Source organism: Cynocephalus volans, chromosome X, assembly GCF_027409185.1.
Source record: "Cynocephalus volans isolate mCynVol1 chromosome X, mCynVol1.pri, whole genome shotgun sequence".
Lineage (NCBI taxonomy): Eukaryota > Metazoa > Chordata > Mammalia > Dermoptera > Cynocephalidae > Cynocephalus > Cynocephalus volans.
Window position 1 is genome coordinate 116,975,739 of NC_084478.1, and position 18,859 is coordinate 116,994,597.

The window sequence follows — 18,859 nt, forward strand, 5'->3', positions numbered from 1 at the left end:
TTCGCTTTTCATGAAAAATAACACCTGTTTGCAGCCAGATATCTCTGTCAGCTCATTTCCTGCCTGTAGAATCTCAGAAGTCTGACAGCTTTCCTTCATTTTGTTCCATCTCTGTCCCCTTCAGTCCAAGCTGGCAGCCCTTCTGCTTTGATGGTTGATTGATTGGATCCATAAGTCACAAGCCTCATCTCTCGAGCAAATGGTTGTCCAGCCACACGTTTGATGCTCTCTATGGAGCAAGCTTTCTCATTTTTTGCAATATGGATAGTGTAGTGGATTGAATTATGTCCCCCCGAAACTCAGTGAAGCTTGAATTGTATCCCCCAAGTTTTAGGTATTAGAAACTTAGCCCCCACTGTGGATGTTAACAGGGTGGAAACTCCTAATATGATAATTGTTAACAGGGTGGAAACTCCCTAATATCCTAATATAGGGGCCTTGAAGAGGTGATTGGGTTGTAGGATGTGCAGTAATGAATGGATTAAAAATGGTGGTGAGGGACATGGTTCTGAGGGCTTTAAAAGAAGAGAGTCTCTCTACTCTCTCTGCTTCCACCACCTTGCAACGTGAGACCCCTGAGTCACTGTCGCCACCACCAGATGGACTTTGGACTTCCCAGCCTCAGAAACTGTAAGCCAAATAAATGTCATTTTTTCTTTATAAATCACCCAGTTCCAAGTATTTTGTCATAAGCAACACAAAACAGACTAATACAGATAGGCTGAGAATTTTCCAAATCTTCACATTCTGGTTCCTTTATGCTTAACAATTCCCTCTTCAATTGATGTTTCTCCTCTCATATTTTACTATAAGCAACAAGGAGAGAGTAGTCCGTGCTTTCAACACTCTGCTTAGAATTCTCATCAGCTAAATATCCAGGTTCATTGCTTACAAGTTCAACTTTACATCTAACAGAACACAATTCGGCTAAGCCGTCTGCCACTTTATAACAAGGGTCACCTTTCCAGTAGCACATTTCTCATTTTTGTCTGAAACCTCACCAGAAGCACCTTTTATATTCGTATTTTTAGCCACATTCTGTTCATGATGATATGTATTGTCTGAGATGATAGAAGCTCTCTCTATAGCTCTCTCTTTTCTTTTTTTCTGAGCATCCACCAGATTTTCCTTTAAAGTTCATATTGCTACCAGTAGTCTCCTCAAGGAAATCTAGGCTTTTTCTATTGTGCATCTCAAAACTCTTTCAGCTTCCACTCAATACCCAATTCCAAAGCCACCTCCACATTTCAAGGTATTTGTTACAGCAGCATCCCACTTCCCAGTACCAAAATATGTTTTAATTTGCTAGGGCTGCTGTAACAAAGTACCACTAACTGGGTGGCTTAAAGAATAGCAATTTATTGTTTTACAGTTCTGGAGACTAGAAGCCAAAGATCAAGGTATCAGCAGGGCTGATTCCTACTGAGGGCTTGTGTGGAAGAATTTGTTCCATGCCTCTCCCTCAGCATCTGGTGGTTTTCTGGCAATCATTGTTGGTCCTTGGCTTGAAGAAGCATCACCCTTATCTTCAACCCTTTGCCTTCACAGGGAGTTTTCCCTGTGTGCTTATCTGTACCCAAATTTTCAATTTTTATAAGGATACCAGTCATATTGGACTAGGAGTCCACCATATTGTAGTACGACTTAACTAGTTGACTTAACTAGTTGTTAACTCAACTAATTACATCTCCAATGACACTGTATTCAAATAAGGTCACATTCTGAGGTATTCAGGGCTAGGACTTCAACATATGAATTTGGGGGAACACATTTAACCCATATTTTATATGCCATACTCAGCATGGGCTAATTAAAAATGAGTTTAAAACAGGGAATTATTTTAAAAATAAGCATTTTAATTTTATTTAAACATTTTATTTTAATTTAAAACATTATAGCTTACATTTGTTTACCAATTGTTTGAATGTGGGTCTTTCCTACATAAACCTCATCTATTATGTATATGATTATCGGTTTTGGTTTCTTTAAAGTGTCAGGAAACCCCAGACACTCATAAAGCAGTTAGAATGCAGAATAATTTCTGATTTTAAGATTTTTTTTTAATCTCCAGTCTTTTATGGTAGCTGTGCCCAATTGGGCAACAGTTTTGGGTTGTAAATAAGTGAATTTATTAAGAGTGCTAGATATAAGGTCATATTATGCCTAGGTCATTGTGATATTATATCTAAAAGTTTGTACAGTTTTTTTCTCTGTTTTATAATTTTTTTATGTTCTCTATACAAATCATGTATTCTGCAAGTAATGGCAGTTTACGTCTTCCTTTACAATTATTTTTGCATTTTATTTGTTTTTCTTACGTTATTGTACTGGTTAGGACCTCCAGTACAATGATGAATAGAATTGTGGCAGGGAGAATCCATGTCTCAGTTTTGATCTCAGAAGAAAATTTCTCAAGATTTCACCATTGAGGAATTTGGTGAATAATTTATATCAGGTTAAGTAAATTTTCTTCTAATCCTAATTTGCTTCATTTTTCTCAAAAATGTTTGTTGAATTTTGCCAGATGTTTTTATTGAGTCTATTGACTTACTATTTTTTACCTTTTGTTCTTCTCATGTAGTTAGTTGTTGATTAATTTCTTGAATGTTAAATCGTCCACAGATTTCTATCATTAATTTTACTTGCTTATGATGTATTATCCTTGTCATACTCATATATTAGTGGATTTGATTTTGTGATATTTTGTTTAGCATTTTGCATTCATGTTTATTACAGAGATTTTCTCTCTTGTATTACCCTTGTCAGGGTTATATATCAAGTTTATGCTGGTCTCGTTAAAAAGAATTGGGAAGAGAATGTGTAAAATTTGTGTTATTTCCAAATGTTTAGATGGAATCTCCAGTGAAACCATCTGGGTCAGAGGTTTCCTTTGAGGGAGCGTTTTGAATAAGGGACTCAATTTCTCTAATAGATTTTGGGATATTCATGTTTTCTATTTCTCCCTCTGGCAGTTTTGTTTTTCAAAGTATTTGACATTCACATCTAAATTGTAATATTTATTGATGCAAAGTTGTTTATAGTAGTGTTTTTATTGTTTTTCATCTTTTTGTAAAATCTATAATGATGTGCTATTTTTTGTTCCTGGTACTCATAGTTTTGTGTTTGGGGTCTTTTTTGTTTTCCCCCTGGATCAGTCATCCTGTACTTTTCTTAGCTACTTAAGCTAGATTTTGAAATTACTGATTTTTGGTTCTTCTTTTCTAATATATGCATGTAATGCGATAAAGTTTTCTCTAAGTACTGCTTACTACTTTATCTGCATTCTACTATATTCTGTCAGTTAGAAACACTATTTTAGATTCCAGTGTGATACTTCTTTGACTCACAGGTTATTTTGAAGTATATTTTTTAATTTCATGAAGATTTTCTAGTTATCTTTTGTTATTTTTTCAACTTATCTCCACTCTGGAGAGAGAAAATATTCTGAATGATTTTCATTTTCTGAAATTTGTTAAAAGACTTTCTTCAGGCAAACATATGATCAATTTTGGTAAATCCTTCATATGTACCTGGAAAAAAGTTTGAATTCTGTAATTATTGTGTGTACTGTTCAATACACGTCAATTTGGTCCAATTATGTTAATTGTGTTGACCGTATTTTTTACATACTTGCTGATTTTTGTCTGTTTTTTCCATCAGCTAATTGAGACAGGTGTGTTAAAAATTTCCACTGTGATTGTAGATGTATTTCTACTTTCAGTTCTGTAAAATTTTGCTTCATATATTTTGAAGTAGTGTTACTGAGTGAATACAAATTTAGGATTGTGATACCTCTGTGATGCATTGACCCTTTTGTTATTATGAAATGTTCTTTTTTTTCTCTCTCCCAATTTTTTCTGCTTTAAAGTCTACTTTGTCTAATACTAGTATACCTATGCCAATTTTCTTTTGATTAAGGTTTGTATGGCATATATTTTTCATTTACTTTGAACCACTTTTACTTTGAATTTCTTTGTGTCTTTATATTTAAAGTTATCTCTTTTAAGCAATATATATTTGGTTTTTTTTAATCTGATGTGATAATCTTAGTCTTTTACTTATTTATTCCATTTACATTCAATGGTATTAATGATATAGTTCTGTTATATCAATATTCATACTGTATGTTTAATCAAATAGTTTTCATTATTCAATTTCCCCTCTTTTATTTTGATAGTTACATAATTTGTGGTTACCCATATTATTTAGTGGTTGCCTTAAAACATGAATACTTAACTTATTATAAATACAAATTATATCATTTTCCTGATAATGCTGGAACCTTAGAACACTTCAACTTCATTTATTACCATTTTATTATTTTTATCTTACATTTTAATTCTACACATATTTTAAACTCTATGAGACATGATTAGTATTGTATGGTTAGTATTCATTTATATTCATCCACATATTAATTTCTTTATGTGCTCTTCATTTCTACCCTGTATTTCCATGCTTCTCTCTGAGATTATTTTCCATGACTGAAGAATTCCCCTCAGCATTTGTTTTTAATGTGGCTTGCTGATGACAGATTCAGTTTTTGTTTGTCTGAAAATATCTTTATTTCTAAAAGATATTTTAACAGTATACAGAATTCCAGGTTACAGGGTCATGTGTTGTTTTTTACTTTCAGCACTTTAAATGTGTAATTCTACTGTTTTGCTGTATCTACTGTTTTTGTTAAGAAGTCAGGTGAATGTCTTATAATTGCTCCTTCAAAAGTATTGTATCCTTTTTCTCTAAGTGCTTTTAAGATTCTTACTGTCTTTAATTTTCAACACTTTAAATAGGATGTGCTGAGAAGTGGCTTTCTTTGTTTTATACTACTTTGGGATTGCTGAGCTTCTTGAATCTGTAAATTGATGTCTTTCATCAGTTTTGGAACATTATCAGCTACTGTCTCTTCAAATATTTTTTCTTCCCCATTATCTTCTCTCTCTGTGATTCCAGTTACACATGTTAGCACTTCTAACTGTGAGCAAATGTTTCTTACACTCTGTTCTGTTTTATTCATATTTATGTGTATATATATATGTGTGTGTATATATGTATATATACAGATGCCCCTCAACTTACAATGGGGTTGCATCCCAGTAAACTCACCATAAGTCAAAAATATTGTAAGTTGCAAATGCATGTAATAACTTGATAAACTTATCATAAAGTTGAAAAATCGTAAATTGAACCATCATAAATTGGGTCCATCTGTATATTTCATTCTTTTTTTGATTCTGTCTTTAGTTTGAATATTTTCTATTAACCTGTCTCTTAATTTACTTTTTTACTCTGTCTGATGTGCTATTAAACCTGTCAGTTGAGGTCATTGAGTTCTTGCTCTGTAAGGGCAATCTTGTGGAGGACTGAACCCTTGCGCCTATGGAATCTGATGCTAACTCTTGGTAGTTAGTGTCAGAATAGAACTGCAGTATACCCAGTTGAAGCTGAAGAACTTGTTCTGTTTCCATTTCAACTGGGTATACTACAGTTCTATTCTGACACTAACTACCAACAGTTAGCACCAGACTCCACAGGCTTAAGGGCTCAGACCTCCACAAGATTGCCCTTACTTCAGATACCAGGCACACTTGAGGACGTCCCCAGGCCACCTACACTTCCAATCAACTGGGTACAAATTCTGGGGTTCTCCCAACCTCCTCAGGTCTGATAATTTATTAGAACAACTCACAGGACTCAGCAAAGCATTATACTTACAATCACTGTTTTACTATTAAGGATACAGTTCAAGAAGAGCCAAGTAAAGGAACACATAGGACAAGGTCCAGGAAGGAATACAGAGTGTCTCTACCCTCTCCTCATGTAATCCAAGCATGTCATTCTACTGGTACTTCAGTGTGTTCACGAACCACAGAGCTACACCAAATCTTGCTCTCCAGAGGTGGTTTTTTGTTGTTGTTGTTTTTAAATTTCATTACATAGGCATGATTGATTGAATCATTTGCCATGTGATTGAAGTCAATAACGAGCCCCTTTTCCTTCCCCAGAGGTCTGGTAGCCCCATGTTGCAACCCTGGAATTAGTTGCTTGGTCTTTCTGGTGACAAGCACACATCCTGCAGTTATGGAGGGGCTCACCAGGAGTCATCTCATTAGCATAACAAAGGCACCCCTATCATTAGGAAATTCCAAGTGTTTTTGAAACTCTCTGCCAGGAACCAGGGACAAATATAAAGTATATTTTTTACTACATCACAGTTCTTAAGTTCATCTACTCTGCTTTTCAATTCTAGGAAGCCAACTTGATTCTTCTTTTAGATGTTCTCTTTGGAAATTCTGTATTTATTTTGTCCATCTTTTCCTCTGTTTTCTTGAACATATTAATCATAGTATTTTAAAACATGGCCTGTTAACTCCAATGTGTAGATTACCTGTTGGTATAATAACAGTCAGTATGACTATTTAAGAGCTTGTGTGAACCAACATTTTAATTCAAATGGTAGATAGTCAACTTAAGGGGTTCCAGGTGCTCTCTGTTAGCTTTTAAAATGCAGCTAAAATCCATCAACTCACTGAAAAATTAGCAATGAAGAAATAAAATGTAGTAAGGACATTAAAACCTCTTCATTTCATTCTGTTGGTAGTGTTTACTCCATAAACAGAGAAAGTGAACCACACCAAAGTTAGATGAATCATTAAAAATTATTTTTAAAAAATATCTTCGGTATCTTCTACTAAGAAAAGCGGAAGGCACCATAGGAAAGATTTTTAAGTAATGGTTGTTTCCTGAAAAGCATTTGCTGATTTGAATTAATGATCTAAAAAGACATTAGCATTTTTATCATTATAAACTGTTTCTAATTTGCTTGTGTTACCAACTTCATACAAAAAACTTTATATACTTGTCCTTTTTGTATAATGTCTTCTACTTTTCTTAGGCAGAAGACTTTGAAAATATTTCTTCACCTTACTGTATAGAGCATTTAAATATACAAAGCAAGATGACTTACATTACCTCATTTGATCCTCAACTTCCCTGTGAGAGAGGAGAATACAATTATCTCATATTTATAGATGAGGGAATCGTAGGTTCACAAAGGATTATATATAGGATTTATATGTGTGTATTAAGTATTTTTAATGTCTTTACATGAAAGACACTTTATACGACTATAATAATATTAACTATAATCCTGTTATAGGTGAGGGAATGACATACAATAGAATCTATATGATTTTTATCTGAACTCAATAAATTGGTAATAAAGGCAATGTTAGAGTACAACTTATAGCCTCTGACATAATTTTTATAATACATACCATATGCATCTTTATCTTCTTTTTTAAGCCCTCTTTACCCTTTCTAACCTGTTATCCTTCTAGTCTTCATTTTTCATTTATTTGTCTCTCTTTTTTTAATTCCCTCAGTTAGTACCCAAAGACATTGTATAATACTACTTCTGTCATTTAGCCCCTCACCTTTAAGACATTTATGTCATACAAATGAATGATTTATGTATTCCAGTGAGACTCTCCAAAACCACTTTTTAAACAATCCGTATAATATAATGGCGATGCTAGTGTTTTGAAAACTATTTCTTCTAATTCATTCCAGATGAAAAAAAATCACTTTATAATCACACTTTTTAAAAAGTATACACGTGATGCTTAAGCATCACAAAATACATGTAATTTATTTATTTTTCAGTTATTTAGATTTATCTTAATGTTTTCTGTTTATTAATTTCTAGAAATATGTTTTCATTAATCAAAAAATAAATAAAACTACAACTATAAAGTTTTTACTTGCCAAAATTTTATAGTTACATGGTGCATTTGTCCTTCATGAGTGCTACTTCTTTTTAGGTTGTTCATAACTGACTATTGGAATTAAGAATACTATTACAACATATATATCTATTGATAAAATAAGTTGTGAAATATTATGTGGCATTCTACAACTTGACATTTGTTTCAATTTATGCCTTTAGATTTGGGAATACAACAATAAGAAAAAACTTATCACAGCAGTATGCTACAAGCCCATAAGGTAGAAATCTTTGTAAAAGCATGGCTCTCCTTAGCTTCAAAATAAGACGCTTCCCCTTTCCTCCATTCATTTTAGTTCAGTAAACAGTTATTGAGCAGCTACTAGATGGAAATACAAAAACAAGTAAAATAAAGTCTAGACCTTTGTAAGGAGCTTAGTCTGATGGAAGAGACAGACTTAAAAACCTGTAATTTCAATATAATGTGATGAATGCTGTGATAGAAGTTTATTCATGATGCTATAACAGCATATACAAGGAGCACTTAACCTTGACAAGAGATTAGGTGAAGCTTTTCTTGGAAATAATGCCTGAGCTAAATTTTGAAGGATGAATAAGAGTAAACTAGGCAAATGAAAAGGATCATAGTATTGTACCAGACAGAAAGAAAAGCATGAAGGTTTGAAGCAGCATGGAGCTTATTAAAAAACTATTAAATGAGGTTGGAGAGATAGGCCAGATTGTTTTCCATAATTCTTGACAAAGAAAACATGAAAACCAGGCCATTGCAGTAATTTTTCATTTTCTATCACAGAGAATGAAAATATTTTCATTTTTAGTTGATATTTAATAAAGTTAAACGTTCCCTTTTATGCAATAATCCTTAAAAGAAAATTGAAGTCTATTGCAGTATTTGAATTATATTATGTGTGGGGTTTTTTTATAATTATGAGTATATTTAATGCATTGCTTTAATAAACTTAACCTGTATACTTTCTAAATTTATTGAATTAGAATAAATTCTGAATAGAACCAAAGAAGTTTTTTTTTTCCATTCAAGTCCCTATTTTTAACCATTGGTTATCTTTTTTTCATCCTTTGTAGAGTTGCTGTACCTCAGCCAAACACTTCTGCACAAACAAAAGGAAATAAACCAGGCATGCCAAGCATCTTCCAATGTACGTTGCTGTTTATTATTATTATTATTATTATTATTATTATTATTAATGAAAACTTTATGGAACAGTATTGTATGCAGATTACTATTTGATTTGATTCTGCATTTTTGTGTCATACCTACCACTAGTGTGATATAAGTGCTTTAGGTAGATATATAGCTAGGTGTTTTTGTTGCTGGTTGTCATTTATATTAGCTTAGTAATGTCAAAAGTACTGATCAATTTGGTATCATCCTCAAAGTGAAAGTAACTATAAATGAACTTATCAGTTTGTTTCTTTGGTAGTAGTACATCTCTTCAAATGTACTATTTTGAATTAACAGAAGAATAATTAAGTAGGAAATTTAATTTTTAATTGATAGTAGATATAGCTAAAACTTAAAAGTAAATTGTATTTTTTTTTCTTTGCTATCAGTTGACTGTTTTGAACTTTGTGTTCATTTCTGAAATTATTTCATAATATGGTTTTGTTCTGTTAGGGTGTTCTTAGAGTAATTTGGTTTAAATCAGATTTTATAAGAGATCATCTCTCTGGACTATATTTTTAGCTCATATCTTCTTGCTTTTGGTGTTATTCTTATTTTGTTTTCATTCTCCACCTAGACAGAAATGATACTGTCATTTTATTCCAAACTGCCCTAAATTTGATGTCTCAATGAACCCTTCCAAAGTATTTTAATATGATTTTTCTTGATTGTCACATGATATGAAATTGGAACATTTTTTTTATGTTGAACTTTTTTAAAAAATTTTATTGATCAATCCCATTCTAAAAATGTTTAATCTTTTTTTAAAAATAATACCCATCTGTGCTAACCCTTGCCTATTAGATTTATGTGGGTTAGCTAATAATAGATATTTATTCTTTTCTCATGTTGTATTCTAGATAGACTGTTCTCTGAATATGTTTGAATATTTTGTCCAGAAGTTTCAATGAGCATTTTAGAAGGTTTCATTGAAAAAAATATAATCCTGAGACTCAGAAAAAAATTTTTTCCAATTAATCATAATTGGAAATAGAGAAGCATTATTCAGGAAATAGATTTAAACTGGATTCTAAATTTTAAATGTGATTCTCTGCTGAATATCCAAGAAAGCAATTGAATTCCTATTCTTCAGTTTGTCAGTTTCGGTGATTAAAGTTCATAAAAATTTTTATGATTGCCTAAATTATCTTTTCTTTTTTGCCTTACAGGAAGTAATATGGTACTTCCCACATTTATATAATACTAGTACCAGCCATTTATTGAACATTCATGTGCCAAGCACTGTGCTGAGATTTCCATATACATTTTATCTCATAGGGAGTGATTATTTGAAATCAATCTCATATTTTCCTTCCTATTTCATACTGCTTTGGAAGAAACTTTTGTCTAGCTGCAAGTTTATCAATCACTTGCTAACTGAAATAAAAGAGTAGAATTGATTGAGTCTTAGGCTAGAGATATAAATAAACTCAAGATTATCCTGCTAGACAAGTAGTAAAAGGAGAGATTGACTTCTAGTCATTGTGGCAGAATGAAAAGCCACAAAATGATCTAGGATCTGCACCCCCCCAAAAAAATGTAGAAAATGAGGGAAAACATTATAATATAAACATATGACCAAGCCCAAAACAAAAATGAAAAATCCCTAGGTTCCAGAAACAAAAAAGGAATGTAAATTTAGTACTGAGTAGGAACCAAAACTAAAACTGCTCAAGAGCATTTCAGTACTAGATAGAGGCCTTAATTATCATGAGCTGAGTTATAATAACCACATGGGAATAAGAGTCTAGACCACAAGCCTGCTGCATGTGAAGAAGTAGAACTAATATAAAGTTGGGAGGTTATGCAAGGCCAGAAAAATCATGCCCATCTGTGTGGGGAAGTGTCAAAGTACTTCCTGCATCCCCTGGGCAATGGGTAGAAAAAAGCCACCTGAGAGAAATTGGAATCTCAGGCCTGTGCAGCATGGAAGTATGGTCACAGTTTACATGACTAAAATGGTAAGGACACTGAGCTAATGAATTAATGCGAATATCTCATCCAAAATCAGTGAAATCAGTGAAATCAGTGACAAAGGCAAGTGTGAAACTGCCTTAAGGAGAGGCTTATAACCTTGGGTTACATCAGCAATCTGGTTACATCAGCAATTTAAATAAAGGTAAACACATTAAATTTTCAGATTTCAATTTTAAAAATTAATCCAGTTATAACCTGTAAATAAGAGACATGCTTAAGCAAAATTGTATAGAAAAGTTGAAAATAAAGGAATGGCAAAATATATACCTGATGTATACTAACCAACAGAAAGGTTGAAATAGAATTTAAGACAAAAACTGTCAGTAGAGATAAAGAAGGACAAGATAGAATATATAGAATGATAGATGGGGCATTCCACCAAGATGATAACAATCATGAACGTACATACAAGGGTACTTCAAAAAGTTCATGGAAAAATAGAATTAAAAGACAATACAAATCTTTCCATGAACTTTTTGAAGTACGCTCATACATCTAATATACAACATCCAAAAAGGTAAATAACCTGGTAGATTTTAAAGGAGCAATTGACACACATAGCAAGTGTAATACAGTCCTCTCTAAAAATAATAGAGCAAAGAGACAAAAAATCATTAAACACATACACATACACACACACACACTCACACACACACACACAATCACTGAAAACCAGTGATAAATGAAATCCTAAAGGAAGCCAAAGGGAAAAGAAAAAAAAGACACATTCCTTACAGAAGAACAAAACAAGCATGATGGCCGGTTTCTCTTCAGAAAATATGTAATCCAACAATACAGTGGAGCAATGCTTCACAGTACTGAAAGCCAAAGAACTACAAACCTAGAATTCTATACACTGTGAATATAACTTTTAAAAATAAGGACAAACAAGCTGAGAGAATTCAACTACGCAATGAAAAATATTAAAGGAAATTTTTCAGGCAGAAAACTTATAATTCCTGATGCAAATTTGGGTTCAAATAAAGGAAGGTAAAGCACCAGAATTAGTAACTATGTGAGCAAAATAAAAGATATTTTCTTGTTTTAAACTATTATAGATGAAAGTAATAAAAATATATTTTGTGAGGTTTCTAGTCTATATAGAAGTAAAATGTATTAAGAAAAAGTGCAGAAACTGGATGGGTTATGGAAAAACTGTTGTGAAGTTGTTTTTATCTACTTTATTGCAAATACAAATGTATTTAATGATTGTAATTTATTTGGTGATAAATTAATATTTTACATTTCTTCAGTCATATTTCATAGTATTACATTAGTTTGCATTTTCAGAATGTCAGTCTATTTAAAATTGAAAGATTATTGAATATTGAGTATATTTTCACATATATGTATATGAATGACATGAATTTGATTTAAAGTAAAAGAATACATATAGAGAAAACATAAGTATTTTGAATGTATATTAGCAATTTGTCTCAACTTATATTTGCATCATCCCAGTGATTTTGAAGTGATACTTCACAACAGCCAAATATCAAAGAAAACCATCTAGAAGTACTTCCAATTTAGGCCAGAAATAGGAGAAATGGTAGGTGCTGAAACCCTTTTTCTGATGGGTGGTACTATATATGATTTTGCCAATGTTATTTGATTCTGCTTACTAGGGGGATAAAAGAATGTTTTCCACCTGTCTAGCAAAGTGTTCCACATTTTGAATGAATTGATATTTAAATGAATCTGGAGAAGGCACTAATCCTAATGCAAAATATTTAGCATCAATAAAGAGTTAAAAAAAAATAAGCAGTATTTCAGTTCAATGGCATTACCTACAAAAACCCCTATAATAGAAATTTTTTTCGCAAGGAACCATTTACTATGAGTACCTATAACTGTCAAAGGAAAGAGTTACACACTTTCAAATTCTTCAAGCAGCATTCAAAACAATTACTTTTCTATGAGAAAGCACTTTCTTGACTTTGAAAATAAGATATAAATTTTCCATTTCAATATAAGGCTAATTTGTGTATTAATTATCTAACCATTTATTCAATGTTTTTTAGAATCTACTATGTGGTGTGTACTTTTACATAACTGATACTGGTGATATTTCTCCTCCTTTTCAGTTGATCTGTATATAGGGAGAAATTGATCCATGGTATTTATTTATCTCTTCAGAGAACCAGCTATTGGTTTATTTCTACATTGTTTGTCTATTTTTTTATTTGTTCAGTATAAGCTATTATTATTTTATCACTTTCATTTATTTAGAATTTAATATTTATATATTTCTAGCTTTTTAAGAAGGAAGTTTAGAACATTTATTTTAGACTTTTTTTTTTCTAAAACCAACATTTAAAGATATAAAATTCTCTCTAAGCTTGGATTTAGCTGCTTTACAGAAGTTTTGGCAGTATGTGTTTAATTTTCATTTAATTCAAATTATTTTCTAACTTCTCTGTGATTTCTACTTTGACCCATTGGTTTGTTTGTAACTATGTTGTTTATTTTCCAAAACTTTTAGAATTTTTCCATGCATATTTCTCTTAGTGTTTCCTAATTGAATTCCACTGTGGTCAGAGAACTGCTATATAGGATTTAACTCCTGTTAAAATTTATTTATTTATTTTTATTGAAACATAATTGATTATACATATTCGTGGGGTACAGAGTTGACTGTTGGTATTTGTGTACAATATGTGATAATCAAATCAGAATGATTATAGTATTCACCATTGCAAAATGTAATCATTCTTTGTGTCCATTAACCAATTTCTCCCTAACCTCTCTCCCTCTCCCCTTCTCTCAAATCTAGTAATCACAGTTCTGATCTCTTCTGAAATTTCAACACATTATTATTGTGATTGTTCTTTCTTTCTTTCCCTCTTGCTCTCTTTCTTTTTTTATCTTTTTCTTTATTTATTTTTTAGTTCCCACTTATGAGTGAGGACATGTGATGTTTTTCCCTCCGTGCCTGGCTTATTTCATTTAACATAATTTTCTCCAATCTCATCCATGTTGCTGCGAATGGCAGAATTTCATTCTTTTTATGGCCCAGTAGTATTCCATTTTGTATATATACCACATTTTCCTTATCCAGTCGTCCGTAGATTGACGTTTTGGTTGGTTCCAACTCTTAGCTATTGCAAATAGAGCTGTGATAAACATATAATGCAGGTATCCCTTCAACATGATGATTTCCATTCCTTTGGGTATATACCCAGTAGTGAGATTGCTGGATCATATGGCAGTTCTATCTATAGTTGTTTGAGGAACCTCCATATTGTTTTCCATAATGCCTGCACTAATTTCACTAATTTCACTAATTTACAGTCCCGCCAACAGTGTAGAAGGGTTCCTCCTTCTCTGCATCCTTACCAGCATTTGTTATTCTCTGGCTTTTTAATAATAACCAATCTAACTGGGGTGCGATGATATCTTAGTATGGTTTTGATTTGCATTACCGTGATGATTAACGATGTTGAGCATTTTTTCATGTACCTGTTGGCCATTTGTATGGCTTCCTTTGAACATTGTCTATCAGCTCCTTTGCCCATTTGTAAATCAGATTATTTGTTTTTTTACTGTTAAGTTGTTTGAGTTCCTTCTATATTCTGGCTATTAATCCTTTGTCAGATGTGTAGTTTGCAAACATTTTCTCCCTTTCTGTAGGTTGTCTTTTCACTCTGTTGATTGTTTCCTTTGCTGTGCAGAAGCTTTTTAGTTTGATGTAATCTCATTTGTTTATTTTTTCTTTGGTTGCCTTTGCTTTTGGGGTCTTATTCACAAAATCTTTGCCCAGTCTTACATCCTGAAGTGTTTCCTCTATGTTTTCCTCTAGGAGTTTTATAGCTTCAGGTCTTATATTTAAGTCTTTAATCCACTTTGAGTTCATTTTGGTATATAGTGAGCGGTGCAGGTCTAGTTTCATTCTTCTACTGTGGATGTCCAGTTTTCCCAGCACCATTTATCAAAGAGGCTGTCTTTTCCCCAGTGGATGTTCTTGGTGCCTTTGTTGAAGATCAGTTCACTGTAAGTAAATGGATTGATTTCTGGGTTCTCTATTCTGTTCCATTGGTCCATGTGTCTGTTTTTATGCAGGTACATGCTGTTTTGGTTGCTATAACATTGTAGTATATTTTGAAGTCAGGCAGTGTAATGCCTCTGGCTTTATTTTTATTTTATTTTTTTATTTTTTTTATTTTTTGGCCCAGGATTGCTTTGGCTATTCGGGGTCTTTATTGTGGATGTGGAGTATCACATTTATTGATTTGCATATGTTGAACCATCCTTGGATCCCTGGGATGAATCCCATTTGGTCATGATGTATAATCTTTTTGATGTTCTGCTGTATTCTGTTTGCTAATATTTTGTTGAGGATTTTTGCATCTATGTGCATCAAGGAAATTGGCCTTTAGTTTTCTGTTTTTCTGCTTTTGTTGTGTCTTTGATTTTTCATATAAGAGTGATGCAGGCCTCATAGAATGAGTTTGGGAGAATAGCCTCTTTTCCATTTTTTTGGAGTAGCGTGAAAAGAATTGGTATTAATTCTTCTTTAAAGGTTTGGTAGAATTCACCAGTGAAGCCATCTGGTCCTGAGTTTTTCCTTGTTGCGAGACAGCTGATTACTGCTTCAATCTCATTGCTTGTTATGGTCTGTTCAGGTTTTCTATTTCTTCTTGGTTCAGTCTTGGTAGTCTACATATGTCCAGAAATTTATGCATTTCCTCCAGGTTTTCACATTTGTTGGCATATATTTGTTCATAATAGTCTGTATTGATTGTGCGTATTCCTGTGGTATCCATTGTAATGTCTCTTTTTTCTTTTCTGATTTTTATTATCTGGGTCTTCTCTCTTCTGTTTTTACTTAGCCTGGCTAATGGTTTGTCCCTTTTGATTGTTTTTTCTAAAAACCAACTTTTTATTTCATTGATCTTCTGTATCATGTTTTTAGTCTCTATTTCATTTAGTTCTGCTCTGATCTTAATATTTCTTTCCATCTAATTTTGGGATTGGATTGTTCTTGTCTTTCTAGTTCTTCAAGGTGTAATCTTATGTTGTTCATTTGAAGTCTTTCTATTCTTTTGATGTAAGCATTTATTGCAATAAACTTTCTTCATAGTATTGCTTTTGCAGTATCTCATACATTTTGGTAAGTTGTGCTTGTATTTTCATTCATTTTAAGGAATTTTTAGATTTACTGCTTTATTTCTTATTTGACCCATTGGTCCTTCAGGAACATGATGTTTAATTTCCATATATTTATATAGTTTCCAGAGTTTTGTTTGTTGTTAATTTCTAATTTTATTCCATTGTGGTCTGAAAATGTACTTGATATAATTTCAATCTTTTTTAATTTGTTGAGACTTTTTCTTTGTCCTAACATGTGATCTATCCTAGAGAATGATCAGTGTGCTGATGAGAAGGATGTATTCTGCAGTTGTTGGATGAAATATTCTGTATATGTCTGTCAAGTCCATTTGGTCTAAAGTGCTGTTTAAATCCGGTATTTCTCTGTTGATTTTTTGTCTCGATGATCTGTCTGTTGCTGACAGCAGCATGTTAAAGTATTGGGGTCTGTCTCTCCCTTTAGCTCCAATAACAGTTGCTTTATATACTTGGGTGCTCCTATGTTGGGTGCATATATATTTATGATTGTTACATCTTCTTGTGCACTGATCCTTTTATCATTATATAATGTCCTTGTCTCTTTTTATAGTTCTTTGTTTGAAATCTATTTTATCTGATATAAGTAGATCAACTCCTGCTCATTTTTGGTTTCCATTTGCATGGAATATCTTTTTCCATCCCTTCACTATTAGTCTAGTTGTGTCTTTATTGGTGAAGTGAGTTTCCTGCAGGCAGCATATAGTTGGGTCTAGTGTTTTAATCCATTCAGCTAGTCTATACCTTTTAAGTGGAAATTAAATCCGTTTACATTCTGGGTTGTTATTGAAATGTATTGCCTTGTTTCTGCCATTTTACTAATTTTTTACGGTTTGAATTTCTTTTGTTCCTTTCTTTCCCTTTTATTGTCTTTGCTGTTTGGCATTTTTTTGTTTGTTTGGTTTTTGCAGTGATAAGATACATTTTCTTTCTCTTTCTCTTATACATATCTGTTCCACTAATGGTTTTTATTCTTTCTCATATTTGTGGTGATATATATCGCTCTTTTGATTTAAGATGTAGGACTCCCTTGAGGATTTGTTGAAGAGCTGGTCTTGTGGTGGTGAATTCCTGCAGCTTTGTTTGTCTGGGAAGGACTATTTGTCCTTCATTTCTGAGGGAAAGCTTTGCTGGATATAGTATTCTTGGTTGACAGTTGTTTTCTTTTAGGACTTAGAATATGTCATCCCACTCTCTCCTCACCTGTAGGGTTTCTGTTGATAAGTCTGCTGTTAGCCTGATGGGGATTCCCTTATAGGTGATTTCATGCTCTCTTGCTGTTTTTAGTATTCTTTGTCTTTTACTTTTGACAGCTTGACTACAATGTGTCTCGGAGAGGTCCTTTTTGGGTTGAATCCGTTTGGGGATCTTTGAGCTTCCTGAATCTGTGGAACCATATCTTTCCCCATACTTGGGAAGTTTTTGGCTATTATTTTATTAAATAGGCTTTCAATGCCTTTTCCTTTCTCTTTCCCTTCCGGTATACCCACATTACAGAAGTTTGTACACTTAAGGTTATCATATAAAGATCTCATGGGCTTTCTTTATTTTTTTAGTTCTTTTTTTTTTTTTTTTTTGGTCCAACTGTGTTAATTTAAAAATCCTGTCTTCTAGTTCAGAAATTCTTTCTTCCACTTCTTCTAGCCTCCTACTTATGCTCTCAGTTGTATTTTTTATTTTATTGAATGCATTCTTCAGATCCAGGATTTCTGGTTGATTCTTTTGTATTGTTTCTATCTCTTTGTTGAATTTATCATACATGTCCTGGATCTCTCTCTTTTTTTTTTTTTTTTTTTTTAACTTCATTGTGATTTCTATCTATATTTTTGTCCATCATGTGGAGTTTCATTAATATTGACATTTGAGTTATCTCTTTGGGCAATTCACCAGTTTCCTGTTTGGGGTCTAGTATTAGAGAATTGTAGTCTTCTTCTGGGGGAGTCATGTTTCCCTGTCTTTTCATGTTTCTCTTATCTCTGTGTTAATGTCTGGGCATCTGGTGGTGGTGTAGTTGCTTCTTTTAATTTTTGGAATGGTTTTTGAGAGAAGAGATTCTAACCTGTAAAAGTGTTTTATATTGATAGCTGGGTTTGGCTACATAGGTTTGGTTCTGGGTGGGCACTGTAGTAAGAGCTGGCTCACTGCCTGCACCTTTTCCACTGGTGCTGGTGGGCCACTCTGTCAGATGGGACACTGAGCTCACATAGAGTGTTGTGGATCTAGGCAGCTTCTACACCCCCAGTGCACTCTCAACTGGTGCCGGTGAGCTTACTGCATCAGGGGGACATCTAAGCCCTGGGGGTAGGAGGGCATGGATTCAGGCAGCCAGCACAAAGGACTGGTGCAGCCCCTGGCTCATTGTTCACTGGAGCAGAATCAGGGCAGGACTCTGAGTTCCCAGCAGAGGAGAGTGTGGATCTAGACAACCATGGCAAGGGGCTGGTGCAGCCCTCAGTTTGCTGTCTGCTGGAGCGGATACTGAACATTGAGTTGGGCGGGGCTCTGGGGTCCCAAAGGAGGGCATAGATCCAGGCAACCAGTGCAAAGGTGTGGCACAACTTCTGGCTCCTTGTCCACTGGAGCAGACACAGCTCCCAGAGGAAGAGAGAATGGATGTAGGCAACCAGCACAAGTGGCTGGCGCATCCCCCTGGCTTGCTGTCTGCTGGAGCAGGTACAGCATTGAATTGAGCATGGCTCTGAGCTGGGTAGGGGGGAAGGAGGTCGTGGATCCAGACAACCATCACACTCTCCAACTCTGCTGGCACAGGCAGCTCCCCTGTGTTGAGTAGGTCTCTGTACTCTCAGAAAGAAGGAGGGTGTGTATCC

The 18,859-nt window shown here is 33.6% G+C and overlaps 1 protein-coding gene across 2 annotated transcripts in view; it reads left to right on the forward strand.

Annotated features, from left to right (window-relative positions):
* Positions 1-18,859, forward strand: part of RADX (RPA1 related single stranded DNA binding protein, X-linked) — a 76,488-nt gene that overhangs the window by 29,270 nt on the left and 28,359 nt on the right. For both annotated transcript variants that reach the window (XM_063084393.1, XM_063084394.1), the window contains one exon: positions 8,831-8,904. In XM_063084393.1, the coding sequence (XP_062940463.1) occupies positions 8,831-8,904 (74 nt within the window). The remainder of the gene's footprint in view (positions 1-8,830; positions 8,905-18,859) is intronic.